The sequence below is a fragment of the Aphelocoma coerulescens genome, chromosome 2 (assembly GCF_041296385.1).
Source record: "Aphelocoma coerulescens isolate FSJ_1873_10779 chromosome 2, UR_Acoe_1.0, whole genome shotgun sequence".
Lineage (NCBI taxonomy): Eukaryota > Metazoa > Chordata > Aves > Passeriformes > Corvidae > Aphelocoma > Aphelocoma coerulescens.
The window spans coordinates 142,193,455-142,213,164 of NC_091015.1; the positions used below are offsets into that span (position 1 = coordinate 142,193,455).

Genomic DNA, 19,710 nt, shown 5'->3' on the forward strand with positions numbered 1-19,710 from the left:
GCAGACAGCTAATATTCTCAACAACCTCTTTTCTCATATTTCTTAAACAAACAACTCCTCTCCCCCCAAAATACATGCCGAGAACTGGCCACCATGCTATGAGTAAAGGGCACAGCAATTCCTGGGTTTAGATACCACAAGGAAAGCAAACAAACAAACAAAAACACCAACCCCCCCACCAAAGAAGGTAGTTATTTAGTATCCTTTAAATAGCATTTAGTAAATAATTTTCAGTAATAAAATTCCAACCCAGTGAAGCAGACAGACTGAACCAAGCATGTTCCAACCATTGCAGCTGGAACTGGAGGTACCACGGGGGTGGCAGCGGCTGAGAAGGTACCCCTGTGTTGCTCCAAAATAGGTTCTTTCACCTGGTGTTCAAGAGGCCAATCCACATTTGATTTATTTACAGTTCTGTGCAGAAAGGCATGTTGGGTGACAAACCCACAAAGCCGGCAAAAGGACAAACAAAACTTTTCATTATTTAAACATTTTAGCAAACAAGGACATTCATGTTCATTGGCTACCAGTTACCTAGTTCTGTTATTAATTAGGATTCCATCTTCTATTAGTTAATGATTCTCTCACTTCTCATGCTGTTTAGTCCATATGCTCAGTCGTTCTCTTCTTTTGGGTCAGTGGGCAATCTTGCCCTGTCAGAAATACCTTTTACCCAGTCAGAGCTGACTTGAGCGAAGTTGTTGTGTTGCCTTTATTAGTTTTTTCCTTATCTTGGGAATTCTGCCAAATGCCTTTTTAGCCCATAAATTCTGCAGTCTTTGTGTCCACTGTCAGTGGTACATCCTTCTTCCCAAGTTTTGTTAATCTCCCTCTGGGTCTGAGATCATTGAAACATGTCAAGCCCTAAACCTTAACAAGGCAATTCCATCAACAAATAATTTGTCTTTCACCTGGACATTGCTTAGAGCTGGTTTGCTCCTATCTTGTTGATTAGGCTTGAAAGTATACAACGATCAAACATCAGAGATCAAACATCAAAGAATGTCCTTTCTCAGGAAAATTTTTACACATCCTATATTTTGCAACACCTGGGGGGCTGTGGGGGGGCGGTCTTGCCGATTCCCTGCTCCCCACGGCTGCCGGTGCCGGGGCGGTGCCCGTGCCCGTGCCCGCCCGGTGCCGTGCGGCGGCGGCCGCGCCTCCCCCGCGGAGCAGGCGCAGAGCGCGGCGGGGGAAGATGGCGGCGGCGGCGCGGCTGTGGCGGCGCGGGGTTCGCGGCCCCCGCGTGTCCGGCGCCGGGCGGGTAAGGCGCTCCCTGTGCTGCCGGGGCTGAGGGCGGACGGACGGACGGCACCGCGGAGGTGTTCCGCCGCCTCCTGCCCCGCCGCCCCGGCTCTGCCCGGGCGCCGTTGTCGCGTCAGAGAGAGGGCACGGCGGGGTCTCTGCAGTTCGGGCTGCCGGGACTGGGGAAACAGCCAGGAAGGGAACACCCCTCGGTTCTCCTCAGCTCCCGGCCCTGTCCGCCGCGGAGCCCCCGCAGAGGTGCGGGCTGAGCTCCCCGGCACACGGTCTCCTGCCCCACCGCCGGGCGCTGCCGTGGCTTCCACTTGCGTGCTGTCGCCCTTTGGCCCCAATCGCACAGCTGCGCTCGGCCCTTTAGGAATGTTGCTGTCCAAGCAGTGGTGTGGCTTGACTTGTGACCGAGTTGACCTTATTGCAGTCTTCCAGTACCTGAAGGGAGCCTACAAGAAATCTGGAGGGAAAATTTTTGCAAGGGCATGTAATGACAAGGGGGAATGGATTCAGACTGAAAGATGGTACTTTAGATTAGATATGCACATGTTGCCCAGAGAAGTTGTGGATGCCCCGTTTCTGGAGGTGTTCAAGGCCGGGTTGGATGATCTCTGGGCAACCTGTTGTAGTGGAAGGTGTCCCTGCCCATGGCAGGGAGGTTGGAACAAGATGATCTTTAAGATTCTTTCCAATACAAATAATTGTATGATTCTGTGACTATGTGGATGTTGCTGGAGGCCATTTTTAGTGAGTTCTCCCCGAACACGGTGCTTCTTGCCAGTGACTGCTTGTGTGTTTCTGAGACTGCTTTCTGCAGTAATTTTACAGTTCACTTCCACCCCCTGGGTGAGGGTTTGTTTTTTTGGTTTGTCAGTGATTTGTGTGTTTGTTGTTTGATTGTTGGTTTTTTTAAAGCTGTTTACTGGCTTCTTTATATCTCTATTTACACCTGAGATTTCATTTAAAACCTCAGCCTTAAGCAGTGGAATGATTAAATTGCATGGATGCTGTCATAGAAGCCTCTTGTGCAAGCCAGTAAGGAGATGATAGCAATCTGACTAAAAGATTGCTCAATTATACCAACTTTACAGGCTGGTTATCATTATCGTACTGTATTAGTCTTGGTGCAGCCTTCTGCTTTGCTGTGGCATGTCCTAATCTTCCCTGCTCGAGTAGAAACACTGTTGCTTGCAGTGTTTCTTTCATGGAGAGCAAGAAGACTGGGCTGTGTCTGTCACTAACAGAGCGCCTGATCAGGGAGTCTCAGTAATCTCCATATCCTGAAAGAAGAGGGAGTCCAAATGCTGTCTTGATTTGCAGTCTCTGCCGTGAGCTGAAATTCTCCACAGGGAGTATTTTTCCTGAAGAGAGATGAGTAGGGGACTTCTAAGAAAGTCCCAAAAGAGAACCTTCACATTTCCCTTTCCTGGAGGCTTAGTAGTATTCTGGTACTCTGTCAAAGTATGCAAATTTTATTTTCACTGGGGCAATTAAAAAACAGCAGTGTTTTACAAATGTGATAATTCCAGCTTTAGTTCAAGCTTTGCTTTTTTAGTTTTGTTCTATGTAGTGCCTCCAACTCTTCTTCAATTTTAGTTTTTCACAGAACGTTCTGAGTTGGAAGGGACCCACAAGGATCATCGAGTCCAGCTCCTAAGTGAATGTCCCATACAGGGATTGAGCCCGTGACCCTGGTGACATTAGCATCATGCTTTAAGCTGCATTAAATTGTCAGTGTAATTCCATGATTGTTCTCTATGTTTTCACCTGAATTTCTTATGCATGTGTATGGCCACACAGAAAGATTCACATGCACACTTCTGCAAGCGAACTTTAAGCTCTGTGAAACCCCCAATCCATTGTACCTGTGGGATGTACAGATTAATCATCTACCACTAAAAATGTTGTCTCTTACTTTTAGTGTTTAAAATGTGAATTAATAGTGTTCAAAATGTGAATTAATACAACATATAAGTTGTAATATTTTTACTATTTTAAAACTACCTTTCTTCTTCATGTCAGTCTAGTGAACCATTGCATGGTTTTATTAACAGCATCATACAAGAGTGACTGTTCAGTCTTCTTTCACAAAATTATATTAGATTTTTTTTGGTATTAAAATAAACACATTAAAGGATCAAGTACTAGTTAAAATTGCAGAAAATAAGTATAACTTACAGTCTTCTAATTTTTTTGGCGCATCAAAAATAATGCAAACCTAGTTTTGTCATACTTGGAAGTGTTTGGAGCTTCAGGTTAAGGTAACTTTTGTATTTTAAATAATAAGGGTATTTCTGAATTATTAGTGTAATGCTGCTGTCCCAAGACATTTAATTCAGTATTTAGATTTGGGCTTGAGTTAGTGTAGTGGATTAGGATGCTAGAAATACCCTGTTGGCTATTTTTGTTGCAACTTTCTAGGTGACATCACAAATTTCTCATTACATTAATGGGGTGTTTTCTTACTAGCATACTTTGCTAGATGTAATACTGAATTTTCTTCTTTTTTCATGTGTGTTTTTAAACATGTTCCAAGCACGTGTCTTTTTGCAGGGACCAATCCTTCAGAGGCTAATTTACTGTAGATGGTACTTCTGCTGGGACAGAGTGTGATGCTGATAACATAACCTTGCCCAGTTTTGTCTGGGAGATGGCACTGATTTCCTTAGCAGTTCCAGTGGCCATTAGGGCAGGACTTGTGAAGATTGGTTCTGTCCTGTTCTCCAGCAAAGAAGATTTGGTTGGATGCAGTAGTAAAGGATCAAAATCATGACTCTATTGCTGAAGATTTTAAATTTGTAAATACATACGTATGTAACCTAAAATCACATGGTTTTGTTTATGCATAAATTACAGTGCATATATGAATATGAAGCCCAAGTCCTTCTCTAATTAGTAGTTAATGGTTTCTCACATGCTTTAGTAAAAGTGATAGATACAAAAATTGCACAAAGTAGCAAGAATCATGACTAAAGTATTTTTTCAGTAGTCCTTTAGTTGCAGTAGAGTATCTAAAAATATTTCAAGTGCTTTCCTAGTCCAGTGTTATCATTTAAGTAAAGGCCCATGTGTGTTGCTATAATGCAATCTAGTCATTCTTATATTCATATATATTTACTTATAATAAGGCAGTTATGATTGTGACCTCCACTGTCATAGGAAAATCTGATCTTGCATAACAGTCCTGAATACAGAAAGGAGAAAAATCTAACTTTTCTGTTTTTTTTTCTTTCAGTTTTTCAGCCGTGGGCCAAATGTTCTGCATCAAGACAACAGTGCACCACAAGCTGCATTCTTCTCACCTCTTCAAAAAGTGATGTTGCCACCAAATACCTTCCAAGGGAAAGTGGCCTTTATAACTGGTGGAGGTACTGGGATTGGCAAAGGGATGACAACAACTTTGTCCAGTTTAGGTGCCAAGTGTGTTATAGCAAGCCGGTAAATATTAATGAAGATGTTTTAGAATTTTCATTTAGTTCTGACTGCTGAAGAGAACTGTTTTCTTCTCTATAAAAAAGAAAAAATTATTCTACTTTTTCTGTTGCCGTACACTTTTAAACTACAATGTCATATTGTGGATTCTAGAAACTTGCAGATTTCTCTGCAAATGTTTAATGGTATAAAAATCAGTAGGAAGAAATAAACTAAGCACATTTTCATGAAATGTGGCAGCAAAATAAACAACCTCAAATAGTAGGCATAAATTCAACTAAAACCTTAAATGGAAAAAAAATTTGCAGTGGGCATTATTGAACATTATTAATATGTTATTACAGGTGTTCTTGATACAGATTTGAATTACAATACAGAATTAAATCTGTTTCTCTTCTGACTTTGAACAAGAGCCTTGATTTTCCTTTAATGATGATTTTCTACAGCTCTCTTAAGTAGTGCAGTAGAATCTAGAAGCACTTCAATAAAGTCTAGAAAAACAATTTCATTTTAAATCAAAATAAACAGAAGTGTTGTGATCCTAACAGCAGTTTAATTGTTTAGTTTTAAATGTGAATATGTATGTCTCTTATTAATTCTAGTAGAGTAGTAGCTAAAGCTAAGTTTGTTATGATAGTGTGCTTTTTTCTGGCTTATCACATGTTGATTAGCTTTAGAGTCTCTTACCATTGTCACTTCTGAGTTGTTTTAAAGTAGCACTAACCATAAATTACTTAAAGTTTTCTTTCAGAAAGTTAGTGGTTAAACATAGTGTTAATCTTAAAGCTCAGTTTTCATGAAAATCAGCAACATGCATGTGTACACACACGTATTTTAGGTTTTAGTTCATATTTGCTCATCAGAAAAAGAGATTTTAATAGTCTGAATTGTAATTGCATTCAACTGATGTAAGGGATGTTAATACTTACTTCTAGGAAGCTGGATGTTTTGAAAGGAACAGCAGACGAAATTTCTTCTAAAACAGGGAATAAGGTAACTTTTTGCAGAATTATGAATATGTATTATACTCTACATTTTATTGGATATTTTTTTTTTTGGATTTGCGTGCTTCCATGGACTTGTTAAATTTTTGAGTGATATAGTTTTTAAGTCTGACAACTGCCTTTCCATTATTATTTAGGTTCATGCCATCCAGTGTGATGTGAGAGATCCAGTTTCAGTTAAGAATGCTGTTGCTGAAACAATCCAAATGGCAGGACATCCTGATGTAAGTCTTCTAGGGAAAGGAAAGAACTCATTCTTCATTACTGAAAATACTTTGCATAGCAGGTATGAAGAAAGTTACTAAGATAGAAAGTTAATGGAATCTAAAAAGACACTAGACAAAACGGTGGCAGTACTGCAAGGTAAAGCTAACAGTAAAGTTACTCTATTCCTGTAATTCTTAAAATATTTAGTGGCCAGGTAGACAAAACATTTTTATCCTTACTCTGAGGACTAACATCTTCTTTTAAGTAGTGGGAGAATTCTGGAGGGATTGAATTAAGGGAAAGGAATATTGCCCTTAAATCATCCTGAAAAGGTGACTTACCTGTGTTTACTGAATTACATCTTAACACAAGGCCTCAAAAAATAGGAACGAAAGTAATAATAAATGTCTCCTTTGGTCCTTGCTTAGCTTATCAATATACACAAGGTTCCAAACTGAAGATTAAGTTCTCATAAAATGAAGAAAAATCTTCAGTCAAACCAAGCATCTGTTTTTTATAGTTTGGCACAAAATAACAGAGCTCTTTACATCACATTGTGAGGGGGGTGATCTGGTGGAGTCTGAAGGATGATAACCACCAAATTCTGATTTGTTTGTGAGATTTGGATTTGCGAGAACTTGGATTCTGCTAACTGATAGGAAGTGTGATGATGTAGCGTTGTTGTAAAGGACAGTCAGATTTAAAACTGTTTGCTGTAAATTTAAAACTGTTGTATGTGTATTGAAGACAATTTGCACTCAGCAAGAGCTTCCTACAGATGTGGTAGAGAACCTACTGAATTTTAAGTATCGTAAAAATTAGAGAAATTGTATGCTATGTAGCTGTATAGCTGTATGCTATAACAGTGGTAGAAATAAGACAACTCACTGTCCTGATTTGTTGACAAGATTCTCTGGATATTATTTTGACTATTATTTAATGGAGTTTTTGACCAAAGTCAAAATCATGATCTTCAGGTTTTACATGTGTGCAGAGAGGGAAGAGATTTCTTCCTGTATAGTACATTTTTAGAATACCAATAATTTTCTGAATAAATGTTTCCCATGACTTGTTCTTTACAAGCATTTGCCTTCTTTTCAATTTCACATATTTTGTGTTTTTAAGATAGACTGCAGAGTAAATTGAATATTCAGTTCTTTTTGTCCAGGTTTTCTCTTAGTTGCAGACATGAGATGTCAGTTTATGAATCCTGGGTGTCACTCATTGCCACCCTGCATGTGAGGTGAGATCTCAAAGATAGAAGTTAATGGCAGTAACTTGAAAGTCCTTCCGGCTTTGTTTTGTTCATTCCGTTCTCAAGAGTGTTACTCCCAATTAGAAAGCAATCATTCTTTTGTCATGGCTTATTTTGGCAGCCCTACATACCTCAAAGATCATATTGTGCAGTCCTTAGTTTGCTAGTTTTATTATTGTGTCTTTCCTGTATTTATTCAGTGATTCAAGTAACCTTCTCAGTATCTCAAGGTGTTTGGATTTTTTTTCCTTCAGATTTCAGGGAGGCCTTTAAACTGAATTTGCTGTCCATATGTATAATTTATGGCTGTTGTTTATTATTAGTTTTACATTCATGTAATATGTACTGTGCTCTGTTTTGTTATTGAAAATTCTAATACCTTCATTAGAATTTAGCCCAGAAGTTTTTCAGGACAAAGAGTTTGTCTTACGTGCAAACCTACATGAACTGAGGTGCCATTCCATAAACAGTACACCATTGTATTGCTTCAGCACATTATATTATTAAGTATGCTAGATCTGGCTACATAATTTTTGGTTTAAGTACTGCTAATGTGATGCTTACTCCCCTTAAGAAAGTGAAAGTAACCTCTACCTGATTGTTGTTCATAGGAACTGACGGATGTACATCTATTCAACAAAAGTTTTGTAGTAGCTGTTCGCAGTACACTGTATCATAATATTCTCATCACAAATTATTTGACTTCCTGTTATGCAACAGTCACTTCATCCAGACTTTAGCTATCAGGTTGCCTTCTTTTGCTTTTATTCCCATTATATTAAATATATTCCCAATATATTAAATATTATATTAAATTGGAATTTTGTGGGGACAAACTTTTCTGTTAGGATGCACTTGAGAGACTATGGAAAATAGCCTCTACGTTTTACAGTTCCTCAGTACAGTAGTTTGGAAATACAGCTCATTTTCTGTTACTGATACTTTATCTATGCTGCAGATGCTAAAATTTCGGATGGATTATTCTCCCTCTTCCCCTATCCCCCATACCTCATTTGATGAGGATATTTTTACTTTTGTCCCTGGAAACACTAAAAAGTTCCTTGTAAATTATTTACTTTTGTCTCAGGAAGAGTTATTTTTAGTTAACTCTTTTCCTTCATGTGTTTCAGGTTGTGATAAACAATGCAGCTGGAAACTTTATTTCCCCTTCTGAACGACTTTCTGCTAATGCCTGGAAAACAATAACTGATATTGTACTTAATGGTACTGCTTTTGTAACTCTGGAAATTGGAAAGGAGCTCATTAAAGTAAAAAAAGGTATCTTAAGTATTGTGACATATTATTACTTGCTTTCCTTGCCTTACTGTTACTATAGTCAGTTTTGAGAGTTCATGTGATAAGAGAAATACAATTCTTCTAGAAATACAGTTCTTCTAGAAAGGAAATTTTTCAGTGAAAACTGTCCTTAAGTATCACACAGTAGATCTGGCTAATAATTACTTCATTGTAGCATCAGGCCTTACAATTGGGCCCAGAGGCCAACTGCGGTTGAATATAAAAATCTAATTTCAGAGTTCTAATTGCAGAGACATTTTTAAAATTAAAAAAATAAGGCTTTGTGCTGATATTCCCACATTAAAAACACATCCCCAGTTATGACTTACTAGATCATTATGGCAGACCATTGAAATAGGTTGCCTTATGGTCTTCTGAGTGCATGTAGTGTACCCACAGAGTAATGTGAAATACCAACTCAAACATGCTTTTGTTTTTGCTATTGTTGAATGAAAAGCTACTTTCCTTACTTCCATCCTCAAATTTGGTAAAATCTAGACGCCATTCACCTTCATGTTGTCTCTCTTCCTTTCACTTCTAAGCTTCCAAAACATGTGAATTTCTTTTGCTGTTACTTGCATGTCTTCTTTCTAGGGGAGTCCATCTTTAAATAAGACTTTTTGTTTAAGGCTTTCTTTAAGACATGTTTATGCAAGTAAGTCAAGTGTACCTGTTTGTCCTCTCACCTTCATTTTCTTTTTACTTACTTGATTTTTTTAGTTTGGGCAGAGACCTTAGTTTCTAAAGTGATTCTACCTAGTGCAAATATTTTAGAGCAGTCTGTGAGGATACTACAAATCTCTCAGTTTCTAGAACAGTGAGACGTCCTTTAGGTCTGCAGTGTGACCTACACTAAGTCTAATGTAGTAAATAATAAAAGTTCTCTGCTTTTAGACTGCAGGTTTGTGCTGGTATTTAAAAGGAAGTTGTAATCTGCTAGTGTGTTACTTTTTTCACAAAGTGAGAGGAGTTGATTGGTCAGTTATTGTCCATTTTATGAATAGGCTTTGGCAATAAAAGTTGTGTATGAGCAGAAGTGTTCTTTAAATGCCAGAGCTGTCAATTTGTCAGTTACTCTTGCTTCCATGTTAGGTTCACCTAACTTGCCTGTATTAAAGAAAAAAAAAAAAAAAATCAGTGTTTTAATTCTGCAAAATGTGTAATTAACAGTGACTTCTAGATAATTTCAGAGTTGTTCTATGTTTTTTTTGCCTGTGTAGATTTTTCCTTTCAAAGTGTCTCAATGAAGACTCCTTTTTTATAAACAGGGCCCATGGTTTCTGGATATCTGCTGGCATTTCAATTAGTGCTTGTTTATGGTTCTGTTTCTCCTGTATAATATTACTGTAATTTTTTACCTGAGTCTCTACTTAAATCTATCAGTAGTATATATTGTTTTAGAAATATCCCCTGGGCAGCTATTCTAATGAAATTATTTTTAAAATATAGTAAGTAGAACAGTTATTTTAGTTACTGTGATGTAAGTAGTGAACTGTCATCCCTTGTCCTTCGCTACTCATCCCTTGTCCTTCGCTACTCATGAGCAATAAGCTCATGCCAGTCATTGATCAGACAGAATTTGCAGGATTCTATGGAAGAGAGATTAAATAAGCAGTTGCAGTTTCCATTATTTTTCGGAACATTTTTTGCTAAGTCTGTTATAAAATATAGGATATAAAAGAAAGTAGTTCTTTTATAATGGAGTTTGTTGTGATAATAATAGGAAAAGTTATGCAGGTTAACTCTGTAATAGGCTCTACTGCAGAAAAAGCTTCTGAAAATTTCTTAAAAATTTTTATTTTTCTGTGTAAACTTTAACTCAAGCCCTCAGCTGTTAATTTCAGTTTATGCCAAACCTAACTGTTAATGCTGATTTTTTCCTTGGTTTTCTTTTTTTTTTTTTTCTGCTCAGGGATTGATGAATTTAGGGCAAAGTATCTGTGTATAGATATATTAGTATATATTAGTATAGTATATTAGTGACAACTAGACTAGGTCTTCTGAAAAAAACACTGTAAGATCTTCAGCCTTCACTCCAGTTGGAGTAATTTATGCATTCATTATCAGTAGAAGTCTGAGGGCTTAGACCTTCAGAGCCTAATCAATAGCTATTTGCACTTACCTGGAACAACTCTTAACAGTCATGCAAAAGAGGGAACTGAAACAAAAAGGCTTGAAAAGAAAGTTTCAAAGACTGTATTTTTAAAATGACTTTCCACTACCCAGAGTGAAAAGGTATCCCTAACACTTGAGCTGCAAACTTGTGTACCATTTAGCTTGCCTTTACCTTAAGTTGAGAGTTTGATCTTCAGGGTTGTTTGATTTGTTTGGTATGGGTTATTTTTTAAATGTTTTTGCAACTTCTAGGAGCAGCATTCCTGGCTATTACAACAGTTTATGCAGAGAGTGGTTCAGGATTTGTGTTGCCAAGTGCCTCTGCCAAAGCTGGTGTAGAAGCAATGAGCAAGTGAGTAATACAGCAAAACATGTGCTTTAGTTTTCACATCCTTAAGATGGAGTAATTGGTCTATAAAAATGGAGCTTGTTAGTATAGTCCACCTATTCCACTGTACCACAAGAGTTCAATCCAGGCTCCAGTATCCTAGCAAGAAAATAGCATGCTGACAGCTTCTTATGGAGGGAAGCATTAACTGTTACTGTTTTATCACAAGACCAAGATAAGGACAAGTAGAACTACTTAGTTTGGCAATTACAAGTTCCAAAGTTTGTTGTACGGAGTTTTGATAATCAGATTCACTTGCTTTCTCATAGGTGAACCAGCACTTAAAGACAGCTATTAAGGGAACTGTGTGAGATCTATAGCACCTTCCACATTCTTTTGTCTGAGGAAAATATGTGCTTGTTATTTGGGTGCAGTATACTGTGGCTTCAGCTCTGTTTATATACATGAACAAATTTGTTTCCTATCACTATTAAAAATTAAGTCTGCAGTTCTGCTTAGTTCAGAACAATATCATGTTGATGTATCCATGGTGCTCAGCCAACAGAAGGATTTGTCTCATTTTTAACTTCAGGCTAGTCCTTCATAGCACTTAGATCTTCCTCTGCACTTCAGCAGAAAGAATTGAATAGTTTGGCAGCCTTTTAGTAACTAGAATTCTTTATCTGGAAAAAAATGAGGGACTGAGTAATGGTCTTGATTTCTGTTCTACAGAGCTGTAACGGAAATGTGTACTTTTCAGAGACTATGACTCAGCTTATCCATTCACCGTAGTAGATCAGAAGTACTCATTATGCAGAGAAAATGTCATAAAGCAAAACTATTCTAGTGGTCCTATTTTAGAATGTATCCTCTGTTTTGTGTTACTTCAAAACATGTAATGTGAGAGCTATGCTGCAAATGTTAGAAATGTATACTTGTGGGATAGTCTAAATTGCCAGAGAAAGGAAGCCTAACAGTTGTTTGTTGAGGAGTTCAGGTGCCAACACATCCGTGATTTGCAAAGGAGAAAGAATTGCTCCTTCATGCTGCTTTATCTATGATTCATGTATTAAATCAATATTCCTCTGTTTGTGAATGAGATTTTTTCTTGCTTCACTCAAATTATTTTGTTAAGCACAAAAAAAACCCATAAGCAAAAATGTCTGTTTCAGGATGTTCCAGTATTTACACATTTGACTAATTTTTTTTTTTCTGAATAGGATTAAAATACTGTGTTTAAAATATTGATGCACTCTGTTAATGAATTTTTAGGTCTCTTGCGGCTGAATGGGGTAGATATGGCATGAGATTCAATGTGATTCAACCAGGTCCAATAAAAACAAAGGTACATGGCATGAAGTGAAACACAGCCTTGAATATGCTTTGTAGTACAGACTTAACTTTACAACAGCCTAACCTTTCTGTAGCTGTAAATTCTAATATGATTTCCTTGGTAGTCAAGACTGCTGGAATATTGAACACACTTCCCTCTTATTCTTTTTGTAAAACAGCATTTCTTGAACTTGTGAGACCTGCCACTGTCCCCTCTACTACACTTGATATAAACTGAACCTTTTTTTAGTGTTTCAAAGAATTGATATATTAAAGTACTTACTGCTGATTCTTATCTCTATATACCTAGTTTTTCAAGTGAATTTGTACACTTGTTGGAGTAAAGTTCCTGTTTCTACCTGAACCCCTAATTTTTAAACAAAACATCTCATCAGTTCCAAAATCTTAGAATCTCTTTTAGGGATATGAGAACAGAATCTCACTAGTTTTGTTGAAAATCTCAAAACTAGAAAGAGAAAAACTAAGTTGGCAAGGAAATGAGAAGCTTTGAAGTGAGTGAGAAGGAGGACTAGAGAGTTTGAAGGAAGTAATCCAGAGCAGCTGGAACAGGAAGAATAAAGAAAGCAGTCCTGCAAGAAGAGAAAGGAAGATCCATTTCCATTGAATCAAATTATTATGATTATGAGCACTAATAATGGTATTACTTCTTCCTGTAAAATATTTCACAGTTGTTTTTGCTGTTGTTTTGGGAACAGGGGGTGCAGAGTTGTTTCTTTTTTACTTGTTTTTTTGTTTATTTGCTATTTTTTCCTTGTTTCCTCTTGCCAGTTTTAGATGCTACACCGGAAAACTTAGTTTTAACTCTTTTGACTATAAAGAAAAATAAGTGGCAGAATTAGCAGAATTATAAGAATGTTGAAACAGCATTAGAGGATCACACTAAAAGTTCTACAGGCATTGTATCTTGTGTATTTTTAAGAGTAGAAGAAAAACATATGGCAAGTTAAGGGATTTAAATGTCAATAGTGCTAGCTCCAGTTAATATTCCTTTTTTAACTAATAGTGTATAACCTGCTTGAGATACTGTGTGTTCTTAATAAGATGCTACATTTGGTGTATGGTTCCAACTTAAAATTTCCCTGAAAGCATAAAAAGGCAGACAGCATATTGCAAAATCAAGGTTTTCTGCCTTAGGGGCAATATCCACGTCTTTAAAACATATTGTTGTAAGTCATGATGGGAAAAGAACAAGGCATACAGGCACAACACTGTTAGGCTTATAAACTGGCAAATAAAAATATGGCAATAGAAGACTTAAATGGCATGATTACAGCCATGACTACATGAATTACAATGTGATTTAAATCATAACTTCAGTGATTTAACATAAATGTTACTGATACATTTCTGATTTTGAGTGAGGAGGTTATTTCCTTGTGGAGGAGCCAGGAAGAAAAAATCCCTTTTATTTCCTGTGCCATTTTAAGCTATTCAAGTACTAAAGCTCCCGGTGACTTCCTTTAGCCTTAGCAGTTGCTGCAATTTAAGTGAATTTGATTTTTTTTTCTTCTCCGTTTTATTTACTCTGTCATGTATAACTTATTTTTGGTCACTTTGCTGTTCCTTTTCTCCCCTTGTTCCTCTCCTCTGTCCAGGCAGCAATTGAGTCTTGCTTATTTCCTCAAATGTTTATCAAGGGTGTTTGAGTAAAAAGAATGATTAACCCCTTTTGTTTTTCATAGATAGATGGTGGGTGACTATCCCAAATGTGCTAAATTCCAACTTATCATCAGTAGATGCATATCAGTGCAAAAGGGATTAATTGTTTTTTCTTTTCTACTTCCTTCTTTTCCTTGCTACTGACAATGAGGGTATAGACAGCTTACTGACAAATATTAACTTCTGTATTGTGTATGTGGAGTCAAATGTCTGCTGGATTTTATTTTCTGATGTAGTTATAACTTTTATTTTAATGTTTATTTTAATTCTCAGGGTGCGTTTAGCCGCCTTGACCCAACAGGCGCATTTGAGAAGAAGATAATTGAGAGGGTTCCCTGTGGTCGTCTGGGAACTGTAGAAGAAATTGCAAATCTTGCTGCCTATTTCTGCAGTGACTATGCAAGCTGGGTTAATGGAGCAGTGAGTTTTGGTTGATCTTGTTTGTACAATTAACCCAATGATGGTGTGAGTATTGTTGATATTTTTTCTAAAGACCTGGTTTCAGAAATGAAACAAAACATCTTACTTTAAAATTGTTTACAAGTATTATTCACCTTTTAAGTGTAGTGCATGGTTGTTAGCACCCTACAAAGAACTTCTAAAAGTGGTTGAATTGCATTATTTTGACTATGGGCTTTTCTCACCCAAATCAGTAAAAATTACTTTCACAGTTCTTAACAAGTGAATACTACAGAAATCCCACTATTACTAAAAACACTGTTTATGCTTTTTCTAGGTTATTAGAATGGATGGTGGAGAATATGTATCTATGGCAGGAGAATTCAATGATTTGAAGAGGGTATTAATTTCCTTGCTTGCTATTTTACATTCAGACACTTTGATGAGTAATTATTATATGAAATTCCAATAAAATTCTCTTTTCTTTTGATAGGTTACCAAAGAGCAGTGGGATATGATGGAAGCAATGATTAGAAAAACAAAAGGTTCCTAAAGTACATAACTGTATGGTGGAGATTCTTGGAAATGAACAACTACTTTTTCATTAATATTTAGAAATAACCAATTGAGAAATAGCCTTCAAAATCTTTTGTATGCTATTTTCAATAAAATATTTTGAAATGGTTGTATTTTGAATATAGTTTGTATATTTTTCGAATCTAAAATCTGTTGTGTTGCCAATAGTGAACAAGTTGGTCACTAAAATTTTGTTCTTTAGATTGTCTTGCCATGCCATGGTCTACAATCAGCCTTTTTTTTTATCTTTCTGAGGATTTTATCTTTCTGAGGATTTTTTTTTTCTCAGATATATGCAAGTGTCTCTTAATATTGTAATTCCAATAGCATTTCATTGCTATCATAACTGCATGTAATCATTAATCTGGAGAGAAAGTCCTAATTTTCACATTTCAATAAAAAGTTCTAAACTTGCAAATATAGTTTCAAGTTATTAGCAGGACTACATACACTGAGAAAGGATGTAACTCCTGTGATTACTTAGGAAATCTTGAAATGCATAACCATCTTGGTCTCATCTTTTGTGACATTTTCAGTCTGTTAATTATCTTATTCTGAACTTTAAAAATGGCATTTACGGACCTGCAATGCCTTTCTAAGGAGCTTGCTCTTTGTCATGATGAAGTTAATATTCTTGAAAATGACAGACTGAAAATCATCTGTTACTACGTGTGTGTGACTATGGGAGCTCTCCATAAAAAGTGGTTTATTTAAGGCTGTTTAAAGGGATGTTGGTAAATTGGGACTGAAAGTGCTGAAACGTCATTTTTTGAGATTTAAGAAAAATCCCTAGGTTTCATTTGCATTCACAGGCTGGTACTAAGGAAACTTTTAGATGGCATTACTTCTGAATTTAGTCAGTTTATCCATCCCACATACGCAAATGATAAAAATATTGCTCTCCCTCTATTATCCAAATTTATAGAGTTGGTAGTTTTTGTCCCTCGTGCCTCAGACAATGGCTGGAATTCCTCAAAGAAATTATCAACCTCTGGCCTTTGCAGCGTGAAATCAATGCCTTTTTCTGTGTTTAAAAAGAGCTCCAACCTGTCCCCATGTGTGTCCCCATGCTTGTGCATGTACATAGTTTTATGTGCTTTGAGACTGATACATTGATATAAGAGACAGGACCATAGAATCAATTCAAGGATGTCCTCCTTCAGGTGCTGGTGGCGGTCATGTATTTTCCCACATAATCCAGGACATACTTAACATATGCCAACATCTGACTTTGAAGTCACTTGATTGTCTTATTAGAAATCTGAAGCAAGCTGTGTTCTGCTCAAAGTGTGGACTGTGTTAGTGGAGGTTTCCTGTGCCTTTCTCCCATGAGTGATGGTCGTGTGGGAGATTGAATAGCCACTGATAATAGAACAAAGCAACTGTATTTGTTGTAGCAGCCTTAAAGATGTTCTTGAGCATAATGTAAAGGTTTTCTATGGTAACCTGGGTTTAGTAGGTGTGTAGTCAAGGTCACATTCTGACATGACAGCCCTGCCTTTTCCCCAACAAGTGATTTAATTGAGAAGTTAGGCCCATATGTACTGGTTCTTGCTCATCATCAGATGCAGGTTTTGCTTGTCATTTATGCAGGTTTTAGAAATGGCATATAATGTTTTAAGAGTTATATGTTACTTAACTTACAAAATATCTGCTAATATATAGACTTAGTTAAGTGAAAAAACATAACTGTTCTTGTCATCCACTGCTGCAGGAGAAGGGAATAGTCTGACTGGGACACGTTTCCTTCAGTAAGAGTTGTTAGACTTGGTAGGGACAGGAAAGGAACATTACTATGAAGACATGAATCCTAAACATCTCAAGTTTATGTTTTACCTAAATACAATATAATAGTTACTGAAGCAGCAACACATGGTATCTGAACTCTGGAAAAGAGTAAGATGAAGAAGCTTTATAGCTGCTACCTAACCCAGGCACTGTCTGGTTTGGAAATTCCAAAAGAAGCTGTTCCTAAATGCTGATGAGGATTAGACTGTCCTGAAAAAGGCATAAAATATTGCTAAAACCCAAGAGGTGTCCAATCCAAAAGCATGCTCCACAGCTTTGCATTACTCACAGACTGACATAAAGCACAGTCATCACAGCTACTGTATTCCAAACGTAGCTAAACTGGCAGGAGAGATAGTGTCCATGCTGTCTCAAGCCCTGAGATTATTACATTTCTCACCCTGAGATTGCCAGTGAGCCACAATGTAAAGGGAAGGATGAAAAAAAGTATTGCTTTGTGGCATAATCATTTTATGAAGTTGGAGGGACAGGAGGGTGGAGGAATGAGTCAGAAAAGGTGATGGTGTATATTGGAGATTGCAACAGGAGTCAGTAGGGTTGCAGAGGCAGTTTAATTTTCATGAATCACAAGGATACTCCCCTAAAATCCAAATACCTTTTTTAAAATTTCTTTTGCACGATCCATCAGTCAAAAGTATTGTCACTTCCATGAACTCAACTTGGAGACACCCACAAAAGGGATTCTTTGTTTTCAACTGAAAAGTACATCTTGTCTGCTTAATTAAATCTTGAAATTACCCTTTTTATTTCTGCTGGTGATTTGCTGTCTTTGAACCTGTCTGTTACAATTTATTAGATTAATTCAGTGCTGCAAAAGTGGTCTTGAGCTATAGTAGGGGCTTATCAACAAGTTATGAAAATCATTTAAGGTTGCAAATGAGAGAGATCTGTGGTATTACCTCTTCACTATGACACCAGAACTGCTGCCAGTCTTTAGTTCTCCTAGTTCTGGGAATTCTCTACTCTTGAATATTTTAATTACTGTTGAGAATGTTGCTTATATTTCCCAAATTGAGAATTTGCCTTACAAACAGAGGATGATACTGTTTGAGGGAACTGTGAGTTCCTACCTGTCCATACTGGCTTCCAAGTTCATGGGTACGTGAACTGCTCATTTATATTTACTTTTTTTCCCATACTGATGACATGTAATTAAAGACACTAAATTGCAAGAAAGTTTGTACCTTTGTCTAACTCCATGGAGCACCTTGTGATGTAACTGCTAAATAAGTAACGCCACTTGAACAAAGGTAACCCCACAGTCTTTTATATGATCATTTAATATGCAGTAAAATAAAATAGTCTTTGGGATTTGAGTGCGCTGACCTGCTTTTAGTTGCTGTAGAACAACTTCATTTGATTTCAGAGGGAATTGGAGGTGCTCAGCACTTCAGAAAATCAGGCCATGTATATTCAGGTGTCTAAGTATGCATTCTGTATCTTCTCAAAGACACAGCAAGTAGGAGCGGATTTCAGTTTCCCTCCGTAACCAGTGGCGATAACCATGAGTATGATAAGAGCTTAGTATAAACCAGAAAAAGCAAAACTTGTGTAAAGAAACAAAGCCTTAATCGAGGTTTAAGTGGAGTTTGCAGCAGCATGTACGTATTTTGTTCATTGGTGAGGTCCATTTTGCATAAAAGTGCTGATGACTGTCAGCAGCCTGGTCCGTATTCAACATTTTCCCATGAAATATGGTGTTTAGAAATTTCATCAGCTTGTGTGGATAATCTTTTCAAAGGTGGGTAACTAAGTTGTAAACAGGGAGGATTAGATCAGTGCTATGATGCATGAACTGTTGAGGATAGAACAGTGCAGCAGTGAATGAAAGAAAGCCAAAGTACTTGCTTCAAGGGCTGTGTTCAATCCTGATTAAGTTGTTGGTGAAAATTCACATTATATTCTCCATAATGGTCAGCTGGGCAGCGTTAGTGGCCCCTGAGGTGCCCTGATGGATGGTGGTGTGGGCCCAGCTGGAAGCAGGCACTCACTCCACCTAATCTGGTACTGTTAAGGTTTACTTCTGTCAGGAAACACTACATTTATAATGCCAAGGGTTTATAAAGGTTCTCATAGTTACTACTGTTACTATTCTTTCAGTTTGCTGGTTTGTACTTTAAAATTGTTAGAAGATCACCTTCTTTGATTTGAATACCTAGTGCCATGTTAGATTTTAATCTACACACATTTAAACTAGAAGAAGCTAAACTAAAATAGTACGCTGCTATTTTACAGCATACTTATGATTTGTAGGATAGTGAGTTTTGGTATTTGTTAGCTTGAGTGCTTCTTTGCATGTTTATTAAATTATGTATTTATAGGCAGCAAAATAGTTAATAGCTTCAGTAAAGGGGATCCCAAGGAACTCTGTCTCAGTTTCTGTGTTTAGCTGGAATATGGTGTACCTGCACTACATCATGTAATTAATCTTTGTGCATGCTATGATTTTACTTTTCTTTGGTCACCAGACATCTACCAGAAGAAAGAAGAAATCTTCCCTATCATCACCTCTCTTACGATCCTCTGCCTTGTTCTGCCCCAACCCTGACATTTTAAAATCAGTCTGCCCAGGAGTGATTTAGAGTATAAAACCTGGAGGTTTTACAGCAGTTTGACCTAGCCATACTTGTCACAATTTGCTTTGCACTGACAGTAGGCACCTTTGCTAGAACTGGGGTTTTAAACTGCTGTCTTTTAGTCCAACTTTTATTTAAGAGAAATAACTGCAGGAAACATCCTGCCTGTGGGTGACTGAGACCTGCTTTCTGTGTTGTGCCCTGCAGCAGAGCCAGCTGGTGAGCAGCAGCAGTAGCAGAAGTGCTTCAGTAGCTTCAGAACGGATCTGTGACAGTTAACTTTACTCATGTTCAGGAAGACAGATTTCAGTTTCTGTGGTGACTCTGTCAAAACACTTTAGAAGCTTTAGCTCTCACTGTAATGATGTAGCGAACATAATTTTACACACAAGATTTGGGTTTTTTTCTTTACACTATTAAAATGTTAAAATAAGGCAAAATCCAGGA

The 19,710-nt window shown here is 37.3% G+C and overlaps 1 protein-coding gene across 1 annotated transcript; it reads left to right on the forward strand.

The window, feature by feature from the left end:
- Positions 1–1,166: 1,166 nt before the first annotated feature.
- DECR1 (2,4-dienoyl-CoA reductase 1) lies at positions 1,167–15,296 on the forward strand. Its single transcript, XM_069005070.1, has 10 exons — positions 1,167–1,264; positions 4,490–4,692; positions 5,622–5,679; positions 5,828–5,914; positions 8,283–8,430; positions 10,816–10,915; positions 12,164–12,236; positions 14,177–14,323; positions 14,640–14,702; positions 14,796–15,296. Exons 1-10 carry the CDS (start codon positions 1,199–1,201, stop codon positions 14,853–14,855), a joined length of 1,005 nt encoding a protein of 334 aa, XP_068861171.1. The 5' UTR covers positions 1,167–1,198; the 3' UTR covers positions 14,856–15,296.
- The last annotated feature ends 4,414 nt before the right edge of the window (positions 15,297–19,710 follow it).